The 17417-nt window shown below is 43.2% G+C and overlaps 1 protein-coding gene across 6 annotated transcripts in view; it reads left to right on the forward strand.

Moving 5' to 3' along the window:
• The first annotated feature begins 14164 nt into the window (after positions 1–14164).
• kansl1l (KAT8 regulatory NSL complex subunit 1 like) overlaps positions 14165–17417 on the forward strand; it is a 36816-nt gene continuing 33563 nt past the window's right edge. For 3 of the 6 annotated variants that reach the window (XM_012970556.3, XM_012970557.3, XM_012970555.3), the window contains exon 1: positions 14718–14997. Coding sequence is in view for 2 of the 6 variants with exons in the window: in XM_012970553.3 (XP_012826007.1) it covers positions 14246–14278 (33 nt within the window). In the remaining 4 variants the exon portion in view is untranslated. Of the gene's footprint in view, positions 14279–14717; positions 14998–17417 lie in introns of those variants that run through there. The other 3 variants (XM_012970553.3, XM_012970554.3, NM_001079110.1) reach the window with 2 other exon arrangements.

Below are 17417 nucleotides of genomic sequence, written 5' to 3' on the forward strand. Positions count from 1 at the left end.
TGCTTTCCAAAATGCTTGGGACCTGGGGTTTTCAGATAACTGATCTTTACATAATTTGGATCACCATACTGTAGGTCTGCTAAAAATCCTTTGCCGTAGCAAGGAAAACAATTTCTACAGTGCAAATTCATATAAAAGCAATGCTTAGTGAACACTAAGGGGCTGATTTACTAAGACACGATTTCGAATCCGAATTGGAAAAATCCGATTGGAAAACGAACATTTTCCGACTTTTTCGTATTTTTTGCGATTTTTTCGGCGCCTTTACGACTTTTCGGAAATTGTTGCGACTTTTCGTTACCAATACGATTTGCGCGAAAAAACGCGAGTTTTTCGTAGCCGTTACGATGCGCTCGTATCTTGTCGCGCCTTTTTCGTATTGAGCGCTCGTAAGCGGCGGGCGAAACTTTCAGACTTAGCATGATTTTGGAAGCCTCCCATAGGACTCAATGGCACTCTGCAGCTCCAACCTGGCGCCTGATTCACTAAAGTGCGTTAAAAATTATCGCACGCTTTTGCGCGGTAAATTTGCGCGCGATTCACCATAGTATTATCGCGTGCGAAAAATTGCCATTTTCGCATGGGTTATTTCTCGCGCTAGTTTTACCGTTATGCGTTAATTTCCGCGCTGAAAAGAATACGATCGCATGATTCACTATAACTTTTGCGCGCTAAATATCGCATTTCGGCTATGCGAAAATTAACACCTACTACAGGCAGGCGAAAAATTATAGAAAAGTGCAGTAAATGAGTTTTTTGCAATAAAATATGGACTTACAGTGTTATTTATTCAAGTATGTGTTTCCCCCAGAGTAACGCAGCCGCCAGTTTGCAGGGAAATGGTCATTTTTAATACAGTAATTTTCCGCAAGTATTGGCGTGTATGGCTAACATGGCGTGCGTTCATTTGCGCGACTATTTATATTTGGCTACAAGTGATGAAATGTTTCGGCAGGCATGGATTTGCAGCGAATTTTTGCACGTGCGTTGAATTTTTTCGCGGCGGATTTTTTCATGAGTTTTGCAAAACAATCTGCCAATGGCAAAACGCATGAAAAAATTCGCAACGCAAAAATTCACCGCACGTCAAAAAATAATAGCCACGGCCAACAATTTTTTTGCCGTTTCGTGGATCTAAAGAAAGATTTGCTAATTTTTCACCAAAGATAACCAGAACACATTTGCTCATCACTAGTGGCTACTATTTATAAGCATCTACTATTTATATGATACCATTTATATGCTACCATTTATATGTGGCTAATATTTATATACATCATTTATATGCAGCGGCAATCTTTATACACTATTTCTAAGCTACCATTCAAATGCGGCGACTATTCGCGTGCGTAATTTAGCACATGTACCAGCAAATACCGCATTGAAATAGTCTTTGCGAGTTAAATAACGCATGCAATATCGCGCGTAAAAAAGCGCGAGTATGCTTATAGTGAATCGTGCGAAAAATTGCCAAAACTAAGAGGCGGTAAAAATTTTAGCGCACAATAAGAATAGCGCATGTTTTATCGCACTTTAGTGAATCAGGCCCAGGGCCTGATTCACTAAAGTGCGATAAAACGTGCGCTATTTATAACGTGCGGTAAAAATTTTACCGCGTCTTAATTTTGGGGATTTTTCACACGATTCACTATAAGCATACTCGCGCTTTTTTACGCGCGGTATTTCATGCAATAATTGTCGCAACAAACCTATTACATGAAAAACGCGACAATCGGCAGCATAAAAATGGCGACATTTTGCCCTGGGAGAGCACAGAGTGCTAAAGAGGTGCTGTATAAAAGTTTATTTGCAAAAAAACCCCCAAAAATTATAAAAATCTAAGTAAGAAAAAAAAAGAAGTGCTAGAGATAATAAAATAGGGGGGGGGGCATTTAAGAATATTTAGCCAAATACTTAGGGGTCCGTTTGCTAAAGTGGCTTAAATTAAGTTAGAGATTTTAGACACAGAATAAATGGCAAATATGTTATGGGCACTTTATTAAACGGGGACAAATATAATATTGCAATTATTCTGGCAACAAAACATTGAATTGGCAGTTATCACACTCGCCAGAAAATACGCTACTTATTAACGCACGTTTTACTATTCAGCAAAATGGCCTCAAGACAAAATTGTTGCCAGAATATTTGCAAATATTTAACCCATATAGCATATTGATGTGTTACTGATAAATGTAAGAGTGTAGGAGAAACTACATGAAAGTATAGAATACCATATCAATGAAGGATAAATAATGAGACATTACTCATTACTCAGACTTAGCATGATTTTGGAAGCCTCCCATAGGACTCAATGGCACTCTGCAGCTCCAACCTGGCGCCTGATTCACTAAAGTGCGTTAAAAATTATTGCACGCTTTTGCACGGTAAATTTGCGCGCGATTCACCATAGTATTATCGCGTGTGAAAAATCGCCATTTTCGCATGGGTTATTTCTCGCGCTAGTTTTACCGTTATGCGTTAATTTCCGCGCTGAAAAGAATACGATTCGCATGATTCACTATAACTTTTGCGCGCTAAATATCGCATTTCAGCTATGCGAAAATTAACACCTACTACAGGCAGGCGAAAAATTATAGAAAAGTGCAGTAAATGAGTTTTTTGCAATAAAATATGGACTTACAGTGTTATTTATTCAAGTATGTGTTTCCCCCAGAGTAACGCAGCCGCCAGTTTGCAGGGAAATGGTCATTTTTAATACAGTAATTTTCCGCAAGTATTGGCGTGTATGGCTAACATGGCGTGCGTTCATTTGCGCGACTATTTATATTTGGCTACAAGTGATGAAATGTTTCGCCAGGCATGGATTTGCAGCGAATTTTTGCACGTGCGTTGAATTTTTTCGCGGCGGATTTTTTCATGCGTTTTGCAAAACAATCTGCCAATGGCAAAACGCATGAAAAAATTCGCAACGCAAAAATTCACCGCACGTCAAAAAATAATAGCCACGGCCAACAATTTTTTTGCCCGCACAACATTTTTGCCGTTTCGTGGATCTAAAGAAAGATTTGCTAATTTTTCACCAAAGATAACCAGAACACATTTGCTCATCACTAGTGGCTACTATTTATAAGCATCTACTATTTATATGATACCATTTATATGCTACCATTTATATGTGGCTAATATTTATATACATCATTTATATGCAGCGGCAATCTTTATACACTATTTCTAAGCTACCATTCATATGCGGCGACTATTCGCGTGCGTAATTTAGCACATGTACCAGCAAATACCGCATTGAAATAGTCTTTGCGAGTTAAATAACGCATGCAATATCGCGCGTAAAAAAGCGTGAGTATGCTTATAGTGAATCGTGCGAAAAATTGCCAAAATTAAGAGGCGGTAAAAATTTTAGCGCACAATAAGAATAGCGCACGTTTTATCGCACTTTAGTGAATCAGGCCCAGGGCCTGATTCACTAAAGTGCGATAAAACGTGCGCTATTTATAACGTGCGGTAAAAATTTTACCGCGTCTTAATTTTGGGGATTTTTCGCACGATTCACTATAAGCATACTCGCGCTTTTTTATGCACGGTATTTCATGCAATAATTGTCGCAACAAACCTATTACATGAAAAACGCGACAATCGGCAGCATAAAAATGGCGACATTTTGCCCTGGGAGAGCACAGAGTGCTAAAGAGGTGCTGTATAAAAGTTTATTTGCAAAAAAACCCCCAAAAATTATAAAAATCTAAGTAAGAAAAAAAAAGAAGTGCTAGAGATAATAAAATAGGGGGGGGGGGGGCATTTAAGAATATTTAGCCAAATACTTAGGGGTCTGTTTGCTAAAGTGGCTTAAATTAAGTTAGAGATTTTAGACACAGAATAAATGGCAAATATGTTATGGGCACTTTATTAAACGGGGACAAATATAATATTGCAATTATTCTGGCAACAAAACATTGGATTGGCAGTTATCACACTCGCCAGAAAATACGCTACTTATTAACGCAAGTTTTACTATTCAGCAAAATGGCCTCAAGACAAAATTGTTGCCAGAATATTTGCAAACATTTAACCCATATAGCATATTGATGTGTTACTGATAAATGTAAGAGTGTAGGAGAAACTACATGAAAGTATAGAATACCATATCAATGAAGGATAAATAATGAGACATTACTCAGTTCAAAAGTATAAAACTAAAAACTTTTACTTATAAAATAAAAAAAGGGGGGGGGGGGGAAACTTAGGGCTTGCTGCCCTTGAGTTCGGTGACTTCCCTCCTCAGTTCAGCAACTTCCCCCCGGAGCTGGGCCACCTCAGCCCTCACATTGTCCAGGTCCTCCTGCATGGACCGTGATCTTCCCTCGTCAGCAGGAGAACCTGGTGGCTGGCATCCGGGGGGCTGGGAGGGGAACTCAAGGGCTGGGGACAAACTGGGAGAGGAGTAAAGGGGGGGGTGTCCGGGGCCTCCATGGCCTCGGCGGCCTCCTCCGCCTCATCTGAGTCTGGGGCCTGGCTGGGTCCTGGGGCCAATAGTTGGGCCTCGGGGGATGGTGGATGGGCCTCGGGGGCCACAGGTTGGGCCGCTGGGGCCGGTAGAGGCTGGAGGGCCTGGGGTTGGGCCTGGGGAGGAGGCGCCAGCTGAAGTTCTGTGAAATAGTATTGCAAGATGTTATTTTGTGTAATATATTATATATATATATATACATTCATACACCATCATAAATAACGGGGCCCCTCACAACAACATTTTTTGGGCCCCCCTCCTCCCACGCCCCCAATGGCCCCTCCCCCTGTGAACCCTCACATCAATACAAAGGACACACAAACATTGTTAGCCAGGGCCCCCTAAAACATTTGTGGTCCTTCCCCCAAATGACTCACACTATGGGCCGCTCCCTGCTGCTTCCCCCCTGCTTTAAACTCATTTATGCATATGTATTTGACAATAGATATATATATATATACAATAGGAAGTGCTGGGAAGCTGCACACCATAAGGAACAATAATACCTGGGTGCCTGTGGCAAAACAAAATCTAGACAGGCATGGGGTGACAGCACACACAGGATTTTGACAAGGAGTCACAAATATGTGAAATAATATTCAGAGGTTTATTGTGACCAACGTTTCAGTTCCTCACTGGCATTATGGTTGAACGTGATGGACGTATGTCTTTTTTCAACCCAACTTACTATGTTACTATGTTACTTTCATCATCCCTGACATTTCTTACATTTGTACCTTTAGTTCAAATTACTTGCTAAATCTTTTACTGAACGTATACTGTAACAGCATAATAAAGTACAATAATTACCTTCTCTAATTTCAGCGACCAGTTCTGGGCTCCTGCGCTTAAGGTCGGACCACAGCCGCCGGAGCTGGTGGGGGCCCACATCAAGGGCAAACCTGGCGAGCAAACCCTCTCTTAGCTCAGCCAGGATTGCCCTCTTCCTCTCGTGGAGTTTGCTGCCTCCAGGCTGAATGACACAAAATGGCCCCAAGTCGCACATGTCACGAGATTACAAAATCGGCACAAAATGTCCGCAATTCGCGAGGTTACAAAATCGCGGAAAAAAAAATCGCCAAAATATACATAGTAATGTATTTTGCGCGAAAAAAATATTCGCCGCTACAGTACTGTATATTTTGGTGACAACATATTCACCGCTATAGTACTGTATATTAGTAGCGAAATTCCATACATGCCAAGACTTTAGTAAAATTGAGTAAAAAGACACATACTTGAATAAATAACACTGTAAGTCCATATTTTATTGCCAAAAACTCATTTACTGTACTTTTCTATAATTTTTCGCCTGCCTGTAGTAGGAGTTAATTTTCGCATAGCCGAATGCGATATTTAGCGCACAAAAGTTAGAGTGAATCATGCGATCGTATTCTTTTCAGTGCGGAAATTAACGCATGCGCTAAAACTTGCGCGAGAAATAACCCATGCGAAAATTGCGATTTTTCGCACGCAATAATACTATGGTGAATCGCGCGCAAATTATTTTGCGTTTTTTTATTTTTATCGCACTTTAGTGAATCAGGTCCTTAGCATGATTTTGGAAGCCTCCCATAGGACTCAATGGCACCCTGCAGCTCCAACCTGGCCCAAGAAAAGTCACCATACTGAAGCTTGAATGAATCCGAATCTTTCGTACTCGACTTTTCGCCCAAGTATTAACGCTACGAAAAAATCGGTAGATTTTGCGCAACTTTCGGAATGGCTACGAAAAACTCGCGTTTTTACGCGCAAATCGTATTGGTAACGAAAAAGTCGCGATAATTTTCCGAAAAAATCGCAAAATACCGATCATTACGAAAAAACCGCAATCGGACGCATTCGGCCAGTTCATGGCTTAGTAAATGTGCCCCTAAATCTATGCCACTACAGTACCTATTACAATAGCACGCTGGTCAATTTTACATTAAAGGGGCAGTTCAACATTAGGTTACTTTTAGTATGTTATAGAGTGTCCAACTTTATTACCCTTCTTTGCAACTTTTCATACAGTATTTGAATTATTTGCCAGCTTTTGACTCTTTCAAGCTTTCACATGGGGATCATTGACCCCAGAAGCCAAAACAACTGTTGCTCTGTGAGGCTACAATTTTATTGTTACTTTTTATTACTTATCTTTCTATTTAGACCCTCTCTTATTCATATTCTGCTGGCCTGAGGTCTTACGTAAGCATTTCACTGGGGAGAGGGAGTGTAACAAACTGGCACCCCCAGTGCATTTCCCTTTCCTTGTACCTTTAATTAAGATTAAAGAAAAGAGAGAGAAAAAAACATTTTCTGCCCTAGATCTTCAGGGAACTAGGGCTGAAATACAATTATGTTCTGCAATAAAATAACTGTTATAGCATTGGCACACAGTTGAATGCAAACACCATTTACCAAATTACATTAGTTATTTTGTAAGTGAAAAGTAGGAACCACTACTGCAGGAAACATATTTGCAAATGTTAATGCACAGTTACATATGATTTTACAAACTTTAAAACATAAGAATAAAGAAAATACTAATTGTGGCAGGTGCAAAATTTTGGCCACCCTAGTTAGTGTTTATTATTTTAGTGTAGTATAGTATTAGTACTAGTTTAGTATTTAGCAACCTGGCCAGTCAAAATTATGCTTGATGGCACCTGAGGCCATACAATGCACCCCATTCATACAAAACTTTTGTTCAGAGGAGTAAATAGAGTTTTATGGGGCCACTCTGCAGAGGAATTTTGGGGCCCTCACCCAACAAATTAGTTTAAAGAAAAAAAAACCCTTAGCTGTCAAGCAGGTCTAACTTGGCCTAAACCCCAAATCATAGTGCAGGGTGATTCAATAAACAGTGGGAAGACTTTTCCTAATACTCCACCCCTAATATATGATGTGGTTCATCCTTCTCCCCACTGAATAATGCAGCCTCCCTCCTCTGTTGTTCCCCTCACATAACACTGGAAAAAGTCCTAATAGTATAATAAAAAAAAACTGGTGGTCATACAGATCTCTCAATAACTTGGGAACTAGTGCTTTTTCACCAGTTTATTTGCTGGATCTCAGTCTCTCAGGTGTTACTTCATGGGTGGGGTGATAGCTGTACTTACATTTGCCCAGGGTAAATATAGGGTAAGCCAAACCAAGTCATACCTGCATTAATGCCATGTGAGGAACGTGCAAAATGTTGGTGCACTTCAAACCTGTGTGGCACACATGGAACAATATAAAATACCATTTTCCCTCATGCTAGACACTTGTTAGCACAAGAGGGGCAAAACTCACCACCACTGCTTTAGTAGAAAGGGAGCAGAAAATAATAATGACTAAAATGTTAAAATCATAACTTCCCTTGTTGCTCAGATAAATAAGACCAACCAAGGGGTCACCATTGTGGGGGATGTGCAGGAATCCTGTCAGAGCCCTAGCTAAAGTAGGGGGCCCAGACTGCTGTGAAAGGGGCTTGGCTTTTTAGTAAATGGATCAAGATAGAGTTTGGGCAGGGCCAGGGTTGAACTAGGGGGTGCAGGGGCCCCGCACCCCCCAAGGTGCCTCCTCCAGCCGCTTCCCCCGCAGGGGCCCCCACCGCCTCGCACCCTTAACCCCACCCAGAGGCCCCTGTCCGACGTCCTCCCCTGAACGAACGTATGTGAAACGCGTCAGGGGAGGACGCTGGAGGCCAGATGAAGCTGCAATAGGGTCGGATTGGATGGGTGAAGTTTAACCTTTCCCTCCAGCCATCCAATCCCTGTACAGCTGTAGAAAAGGAGCAGTAGTATTTGCTCTTTTTGGTGCCAATTTACAAAGTTTGGTTAACTATAAGGCTTACAGCAGGTTTGCCAGAGTTACATTCCTTTGTAATTACCCTCAGTTTGAGGGGGTGGGGTTTGATTAGTTGACCTTAACAGACTGTTGAAATAGAACCACTGGCACTCTAGTGGAGCTTGCTCTGGTGGTAGGTGCTCTGTAAGTGATTGCTCTTTAAGTGGGGGCTCTATAAGTGGAGTTATAATCACAGGAGTTACAAACTAAGGGAGTTAAAACAAGGTTAAAAAAATAAAAAAAAAAAAATTTTTTGTTTATTTAATAGCCTTTTTTCACCAATTTTTGTTTAACTGTTTCTGTAACTGGGAGAATGAGCGGCAGCAACATTGAAGGTATGACACAGTGCACAGCCTGCCGCATGTATGCAGTTGTGGAACAACAGTTCCAAAGTGCATACCTCTGTTGTGGATGTGAGCGAGTTGCCACTTTAGAGGCTCACGTTAGAGCACTAGAGGAACAAGTTGCAACACTGCGTTCTATTGACAATCTTGAAAGAAGTCTCTTGCTAACTGAACAAGAACTAGCGGGGTCAGATAGTATGGGGGGAGGGGAGCAAGGAAAGGATGATAGGGCAGTAAGCTGGGTGACAGTTAGAAAATCGAGTGTGGGGAAAAGAAAAAGGGAGGCTGCTCCAGGGTTTGCGCATCCCAACAGATTTGCCAGATTGTGTGAAGAAGATGGGAGTGTGAACTCTGGACTGGCGGTTCTAGATGAGGCTGATCTCTCTAACAGCCGGGAGACCAGTTTCTCTAGTAGTGGTGGGGAGGAGAGCAGAGCTAGGCCTAAACAGATGGTGGTTATAGGGGATTCAATCATTAGGAAAGTGGACAGGGTAATCTGTCGAGCGGATCGCTTCAACCGGACAGTTTGCTGTCTTCCTGGTGCCAGGGTTCGGCATGTGGTTGATCGGGTCGACACATTATTGGGAGGGGCTGGGCATGACCCGGCTGTCTTGGTACATATCGGTACTAACGACAAAATGAACGGTAGGTGGGGGACCTTAAAGAGTGAGTTCAGGGATCTAGGCTCTAAAATTAAGCAAAGGTCCTCCAATGTAATTTTTTCGGAAATTTTGCCGGTGCCGCGTGCTAGTTTAGGGAGACAGCGGGAGCTTAGGGAGCTAAATGCGTGGCTAAAGTCTTGGTGTAGGAAGGAAGGGTTTGGGTTCCTAGAGCACTGGGCTGACTTTTCTTTGGGGTACAATCTATACAGCCCTGACGGATTGCACCTCAATGGAAGGGGGTCTACTGTGCTAGGGGAGAGAATGGTTAAAAGGCTGGAGGAGTGTTTAAACTAGACAAGGGGGGGGTTGGTAAGCTAGATTCTTATGGGAGAGCTAGTGTAGATGGGGCAGTGGGACCAGTAAAGGGTTGTGGGGGAGGAGTGAGGGGGGCATATAGTTTATCAGATAAGGAGCTTCCATTGTTACAAGGGAAACAGACTAATTTTCACCTTAGCTCTAACTGTCCTTTAGCTAATGTAAGCTGTAGAGGAAGAAGTAGTAATCTCCGCTGCATGCTGGCTAATGCGCGTAGCTTGTCGGGAAAATAGGGGAGCTGCAGGCTATTGCATGTATTGAAAATTATGACTTAATTGGTATCACTGAGACCTGGTGGGATGAAAAATGCGACTGGGCTGTGAATTTAAATGGGTATACGCTTTTTAGGAGGGACAGAGGGATTAAAAAGGGTGGAGGGGTTTGTCTTTATGTAAAGTCAGATTTAAAGCCATGTAATAAAGACATTACCAATGAAAACGTTGAATCTGTTTGGGTAGAAATTTCAGTAGGGCTGAAGGTCACAAAGAAAATGATCATTGGTGTATGTTATAAACCACCCCGTATAGATGAGGGGGATGAGTCCCAGCTACTTTTGCAAATGGAGGAGGCTTCAAAATTGGGTCAAGTTGTTATTATGGGGGACTTTAATTATCCGGACATTGACTGGAGTAATGGGGTGGCTAAGTCAGAAAAAGCTAGTAGGTTTGTAAATATGCTAAATGACAACTTTTTATTTCAGGTGGTTCAAGAACCTACTCGGAATGAGTCTATTTTGGACCTGGTAATATCTAATAATACTGAACTTATCTCTAACATTTGTGTGGGTGAGCATTTGGGGAACAGTGATCACAACATGGTCTCCTTTGAGATAATGCTACAGAGACAGCGCTATAAGGGAGTAACTAAAACGCTCAATTTTAGACGTGCAGACTTTGCCAGTTTAAGGGCATCTCTGCAATGTGTCAACTGGGAAAGGCTTTTCATGGGGTTAGACACAGAAGGAAAATGGAACATCTTTAAAACATTGCTTTGCAGGTATACACAACAGTATATTCCCCTTGTAAGCAAGGAGAGGCATCGCAAAGCAAAACCCTTATGGCTGAATAAAAGAGTTAAGGTCGAGGTTGGTAATAAAAAACGTGCTTTTAAAGCATTCAAGTTAGCTGGGACAGCGGAAACTTTCATCAGGTACAAGGAAGCAAATAAAGCATGCAAAAAAGCTATCAGGCAAGCTAAAATAGAGATGGAAAGGGATATTGCAGCTAGGAGTAAAAAGAATCCAAAATTATTTTTTAATTATGTGAATAGTAAAAAAATGAAGCAAGAAGGGGTGGGAACTTTATTATCACGGGGGGGTACGTTGGTTGATGAGAACGGGGAAAAAGCTGAAATTTTGAACTCTTATTTTTCATCTGTCTATACATCTGAGGAGCCAGATAATGAAGGCTTCCCTTTTAATATACCCAGTGCTAGTAATTTAGCTACTGGCGCATGGGTCACTCAGGAGGAAATTCAAAAGAGACTTGAACATGTAAAGGTAAACAAAGGTCCAGGACCGGATGGGATTCATCCCAGGGTATTAAATGAGCTGAGCGCTGTGATTGCCAAGCCTCTTCACATAATTTTTCAGGATTCGTTGAGGTTTGGCATGGTGCCGAGAGACTGGCGGATTGCTAATGTGGTGCCGTTATTTAAAAAGGGATCTCGTTCTCAGCCTGAAAACTATAGGCCTGTTAGTCTGACATCAGTAGTAGGAAAGCTTCTGGAAGGGGTAATAAGGGATAGGATAGCTGAATACATTGCAGTTCACAATACTATTAGTTTGTGCCAGCATGGTTTTATGCGTAACAGATCTTGCCAGACTAATTTAGTTGCCTTTTATGAGGAGGTGAGCAGGAACCTTGATGCTGGAATGGCAGTTGATGTCATCTACTTAGATTTTGCTAAAGCGTTTGATACAGTACCTCACAGAAGGTTAATGATCAAATTGAGGAATATTGGCCTAGAACATAATATTTGTAATTGGATAGAAAACTGGCTGAAGGATAGAGTACAAAGAGTGGTGGTAAATGGAACATTTTCTAATTGGGCCAGTGTGGTTAGTGGAGTACCGCAGGGGTCAGTCCTTGGTCCTTTGCTTTTTAACTTGTTTATTAATGACCTGGAGGTGGGCATAGAGAGTACTGTTTCTATTTTTGCTGATGACACTAAATTGTGCAAAACTATAAGTTCCATGCAGGATGCTGCCGCTTTGCAGAGCGATTTGACAAAATTGGAAAACTGGGCAGCAAACTGGAAAATGAGGTTCAATGTTGACAAGTGCAAAGTTATGCACTTTGGTAGGAATAATATAAACGCAAACTATCTACTGAATGGTAGTGTGTTGGGGGCATCCTTAATGGAGAAGGATCTAGGGGTTTTTGTAGATCACAAGTTGTCTAATTCCAGGCAGTGTCATTCTGTGGCTACTACAGCAAATAAAGTGCTGTCTTGTATAAAAAAGGGCATTGACTCAAGGGATGAGGACATATTTTTGCCGCTTTATAGGTCCCTGGTAAGGCCTCACCTTGAGTATGCAGTGCAGTTTTGGGCTCCAGTCCTTAAGAAGGATATTAATGAGCTGGAGAGAGTGCAGAGACTGCAACTAAACTGGTAAAGGGGATGGAAGATTTAAGCTATGAGGTTAGACTGTCGAGGTTGGGGTTGTTTTCTCTGGAAAAGAGGCGCTTGCGAGGGGACATGATTACTCTGTACAAGTACATTAGAGGGGATTATAGGCAGTTGGGGGATGTTCTTTTTTCCCATAAAAACAATCAGCGCACCAGAGGTCACCCCTATAGATTAGAGGAACAGAGCTTCCATTTGAAGCAGCGTAGGTTGTTTTTCACGGTGAGGGCAGTGAGGATGTGGAATGCCCTTCCTAGTGATGTGGTACTGGCAGACTCTGTTAATGCCTTTAAGAGGGGCCTGGATGAGTTTTTGAACAAGCAGAATATCCAAGGCTATTGTGATACTAATATCTACAGTTAGTATTACTGGTTGTATATATATAGTTTATGTATGTGAGTGTATAGATTGGTTAGTATAGGTTGTGTGCTGGGTTTACTCGGATGGGTTGAACTTGATGGACAATGGTCTTTTTTCAACCCTATGTAACTATGTAACTAAGTAGGGAGGGCTAGATATGGACTCCAGCCATCTCTCTATAGCTGAGTGTGCAGCTGAGTGCCAGTGGAGGGTGCCCTGCTAATCTGAGTACAGCATGGCTGGGCCCCCTTACTATCCAAAACCCACAGTGTCTATTTTAGGACTTCTGAAAATCTGCATCCTGCTTTCACCAACATCTAAAATCTTTTTGTATTGTTATGAAATCTTTATCCTACCTCCACTGCTGCTGGCAACAGTTCCATTCCTTATTACTTTTTCCTTACAAGTGTAGCCCACTTATTATACGTTGTGGCACTACCTGCTGATCTTTTACTATACTTGGCGCTTTCAGGAGTCCTGAGCCCCGCTTACTTTGGGGGAACAGCTATTACTTTGTACTTTGGCGTGCCTCCACCCAGGATAGGGATAGACTGAACTATAACTCCCCTCCTGAGACTTAATATACTGCTCCTTTGTGGGGACTCCCAACACTCCTGGCACCTTGCCCCCCTCCCTGGGGTAGTTGCTTACCAGGCAGGTGGATCCTCCAGGAGAGATACACACACACTGATGTAATGCTGAACAAAGTGTTGTGTTTATTGGCAGAGTGGTAGACAGCTTTGGCATACAGGATACACAGGATATATCAGGATACTTTCTCTTTCCCTCAGGAGTCCCTCTCTCCTGGGATACCGGTAACACTCCAGCCAAATGACCCTCCCTTTGGGGTTCCCTCCGGTACTTCTCGCCAGAAGCCCCTCTCTAGGGCACTTCCCGGTACTCCCGCCAAGCGGACACCCCTTGGAGACCTCACTCCGGAAATATCACCCGGCTATCCCCCGGATTAGGTAAACTCCTATTCCTAACTCTTGTATCCCTGACTCCAGCAATCAGTGCTGGGAGATCTTAATCTCATCTGCCTCCTGGTGGGGCCAAGCTGCCCAGCTAAATAATCCTGTCTACCACTCCTAGAATGGTCTATAACACACATCTAACTCACCAGACCCAGCCTGTCACTATCCTCTAGCCAGAGGGGTCCCAGGCAGGAAGACCTGAAGGCACATGGCTGCACAGCCTTATATACTGTGTGCACCTTGTGGCCTAACTATTGAACTGCAGGGAAGCTAAATCCCTGTTAACCCTTATAGTGCCAACCACCCAAGGTGTCCCACTACTAAAGTGCTACCCTCCCTTGGGGTCTATCCTGGGGGCAACCAACCTAGGGGACCCAATTTTGGGGAACCCTACACAAGTCCCAGCTTTCCCATTCATCCTCCTCCCTGTACTGTCACCCCTGGCCCCTCCTCTGAGCAATGTCATGCCTCAACCTTCCTCCATCATTTCTATGGGCTACAAAATGATTGCTCCTCCATCTGCCCTGCTCTATCATCCCATAGACCGCCCCCTTGTGATGTCATCCCCCGAGCCCTCCTACCTCACTTTTCAAACATAGCAGAGCGGATGGAGGGCAAACAATTCTGCAGCCGAGACATCGCATTGATGAAGTCGCAGGGAGGAGGATGAATGAGGGAGTTGGGACCTATCAGGAAAAAGTAAGAGGAGATTGTATAGCTGGCATTGCAGACAGGAGGGAGGAGGAAGTATGGTGCAGACAGGACCTGTCAGCACAAAGTAAGAGGAGATCACATAAATGTAACCAGCAGTAGGGGACGTGCGATGAGGATTTTTTAGCAATACTGAGATTTTATAGAGAGGGCAGGATGCGCTAGAGTTTGGTGCATAGGTGCCCTAAAATGGACACTGGGCCCGGGACGACTGCTCCCCCCCCCCCTTTCCGATGGCGGCCCTGGGTACAGGGGGTACAGGGGGGTTCCTAAAGACCCGGTGCCTTATTTACGCCACTGATTTTGATTCAGTGTCAACCCCGTGTGTTTGGCAACATAAACGCAGCCCACTTCTCGGCTCCGATTGGCTGCTTCTCCACAATAAGCCTTAAGTCCCGCCCACATATACTACTAAATTGCCCTGGTACAACCTGAGTACTTCCTACTGCACTCCGACATTGGCTACAGAGCGACATTTCCAGAGCCCACCTCTCCATACATGACTCCTGATTGGCTTAGAGTTTGCAAGCTGTCCCTGCTTTGAATCGGCGGGGTGTGTTGCCTGGCATTAATATACCACATTGCACAGCCGGAGGCAGCAGTTCTGAGCGCTATGTCTCTGGGGAGGGCTGCTGGAATAAAGCAAAGACAAGAGATCTAGAGCGGAGTGCGCAGTTCTCAAAGCCAGCCGAACCGCGCAGATTGGGGTAAGGGTGCAAAGGGGGGAATATCCTGCTAAATAGTGCACTCCACTGGCAAATGGGAGCCGGGAGGGAGCAGAAATCAGTGCATGGCATCTCTGCGTCATATGTAACGAGCAGGGGCCACAGTGCGGGGCTGACGCACCAGGGCTGACGCACGGGCATTGTTTGGAGGAGGGAATGGGAACGGGACCATAGTAGCTCAGAGGCAGAGCTTTGGATGAGGATAACTTTTAGGACTGGGGACTGATGTGGCAACTTGACAACTGTGGCGGGGGATGTGTACAGGTTGAAGAGGGCAGAGCGGCCAAAGTGCTTTATAAATGTGTAGAAAGCATTTTCACTTTCTGGCAACTCTGCATTCAGTTTATCTGCACCTTCACATAATTCAGCTAATGTTACCTCTATTCTGTGCTCTCATGCAAATGTACACCATTTATGGCACCAGTACACATGACCCACAGTATATATTGTATTAAGGCAGCACTTACTCTGCTTAAATAAAAATATTTGCACACTAATCCTATTAGAAACAAAAGAGAACATTGCATGTGAGTTTGAGAGATGCCCACAATTTCATATCTCTGTTCAATCAGCATGTCATCATGACTTCAGTAGGGGAGGGGTTACTATGTACAGATACATTTGTAACATTGGCTGATGCTTCACTAACATCATCTGGAATGACAGATACAGGGGAATCAATGTGATCATAGCAGACACCCATAATTACCAGGCAGGAATTGTGGGATCATTTTGTCTTAAGGAATATAGGCTGATCTAAGGAACATGCTCCTACATTAATGGCAGGACTTGATGTTCTGGGGGAAAAAAAATCTACAGCAACGAAGGAATCCCAGGTTGCTGGTGCATGGGAGGCTAAGTGGATAACTTTGACTCTGAACCCTTCAAACCCCAACAGTCAATCCATTTAGATGAACCATTAGCTTACAGATATAGGAGAGTGGTGCAGTTTGGGCTACAACTCGGGTAATACAAAATGATAATTTAGAATTTCTGTAGATGGGTTTGCTATACTTCCAGCAATATTTACATATCTATCCTATCGTGATTCTGGGAACATGGGTGTCTGCAGAGAATTTTCCAGATGGGAGAGGTCATCAATCAAAAACAACCTGCTTTTTTAGACCAAGCCTGTATATAATAGCTTGGTTCCAAGTTTGTAGGAAATCAATTTATTGACAGAGCCAGTAATGTTGCGCGCAACTGACATCATTGAATAACTAGGGGGACTGTTTAAAGGAGAACTATACCCCCGGGCACTAAAAACCCCTTTAACTATCACTGCCTTGACCCCTCTCACCTCTCCCTTATTGCATAGTTCCTAAGTTTAAACACTGTCCCTATCGCTAACCCCTAGCTAAAAATGCAGAGTAGCGTAGCAGTGTACCTTTCCGACATTTTCATAGCAACTGAAGACACTTCGGGTCTCTCCGCCAATACAAACCTGCTTGCACATGTGCAGTTGGAGATAGCAGGAAATCCACTTAAACTGCGCATTCGCAAACAGGGTCCGTGTCGACGGTGAGACCCAAAGTGTCACTTGCTAAGAAGAAGTTGGCCAGGTACGCTCCTGCACTACTCTGCTGTTTTAGCTAGGGGTTAGCGATAGGGATAGTGCTCAAACTTAGGAACTATGCGATGAGGGAGAGGTTAGGGGGGTCAAGGCAGTGATAGTTAAGGGGGCTTTTAGCACCCGGGGGTATAGTTCTCCTTTAAGTAGAGACTATAATCATGAAAATGTGCAGCAGTAGACATAACACAAAAATAGGTAAAAAACGTTTACCAGAAGCAGTCACTTATGTGGCCATTTAAGCTGAAAATAATAAAGACCAAAATGCCCTCGACATGGCTTATATACAGTGGAGGAAATAATTATTTGACCCCTTACTGATTTTGTAAGTTTGTCCAATGACAAAGAAATGAAAAGTCTCAGAACAGTATCATTTCAATGGTAGGTTTATTTTAACAGTGGCAGATAGCACATCAAAAGGAAAATCGAAAAAATAACTTTAAATAAAAGATAGCAACTGATTTGCATTTCATTGAGTGAAATAAGTTTTTGAACCCTCTAACAAAAAAAGACTTAATACTTAGTGGAAAAACCCTTGTTTGCAAGCACAGAGGTCAAACGTTTCTTGTAATTGATGACCAAGTTTGCGCACATTTTAGGAGGAATGTTGGTCCACTCCTCTTTGCAGATCATCTCTAAATCCCTAAGGTTTTGAGGCTGTCTCTGTGCAACTCTGAGCTTGAGCTCCCTCCATAGGTTTTCTATTGGATTAAGGTCCGGAGACTGACTAGGCCACTCCATGACCTTAATGTGCTTCTTCTTGAGCCACTCCTTTGTTGCCTTTGCTGTATGTTTTGGGTCATTGTCGTGCTGGAACACCCATCCACGACCC

Source organism: Xenopus tropicalis, chromosome 9, assembly GCF_000004195.4.
Source record: "Xenopus tropicalis strain Nigerian chromosome 9, UCB_Xtro_10.0, whole genome shotgun sequence".
NCBI classification, from domain to species: Eukaryota; Metazoa; Chordata; class Amphibia; order Anura; family Pipidae; genus Xenopus; species Xenopus tropicalis.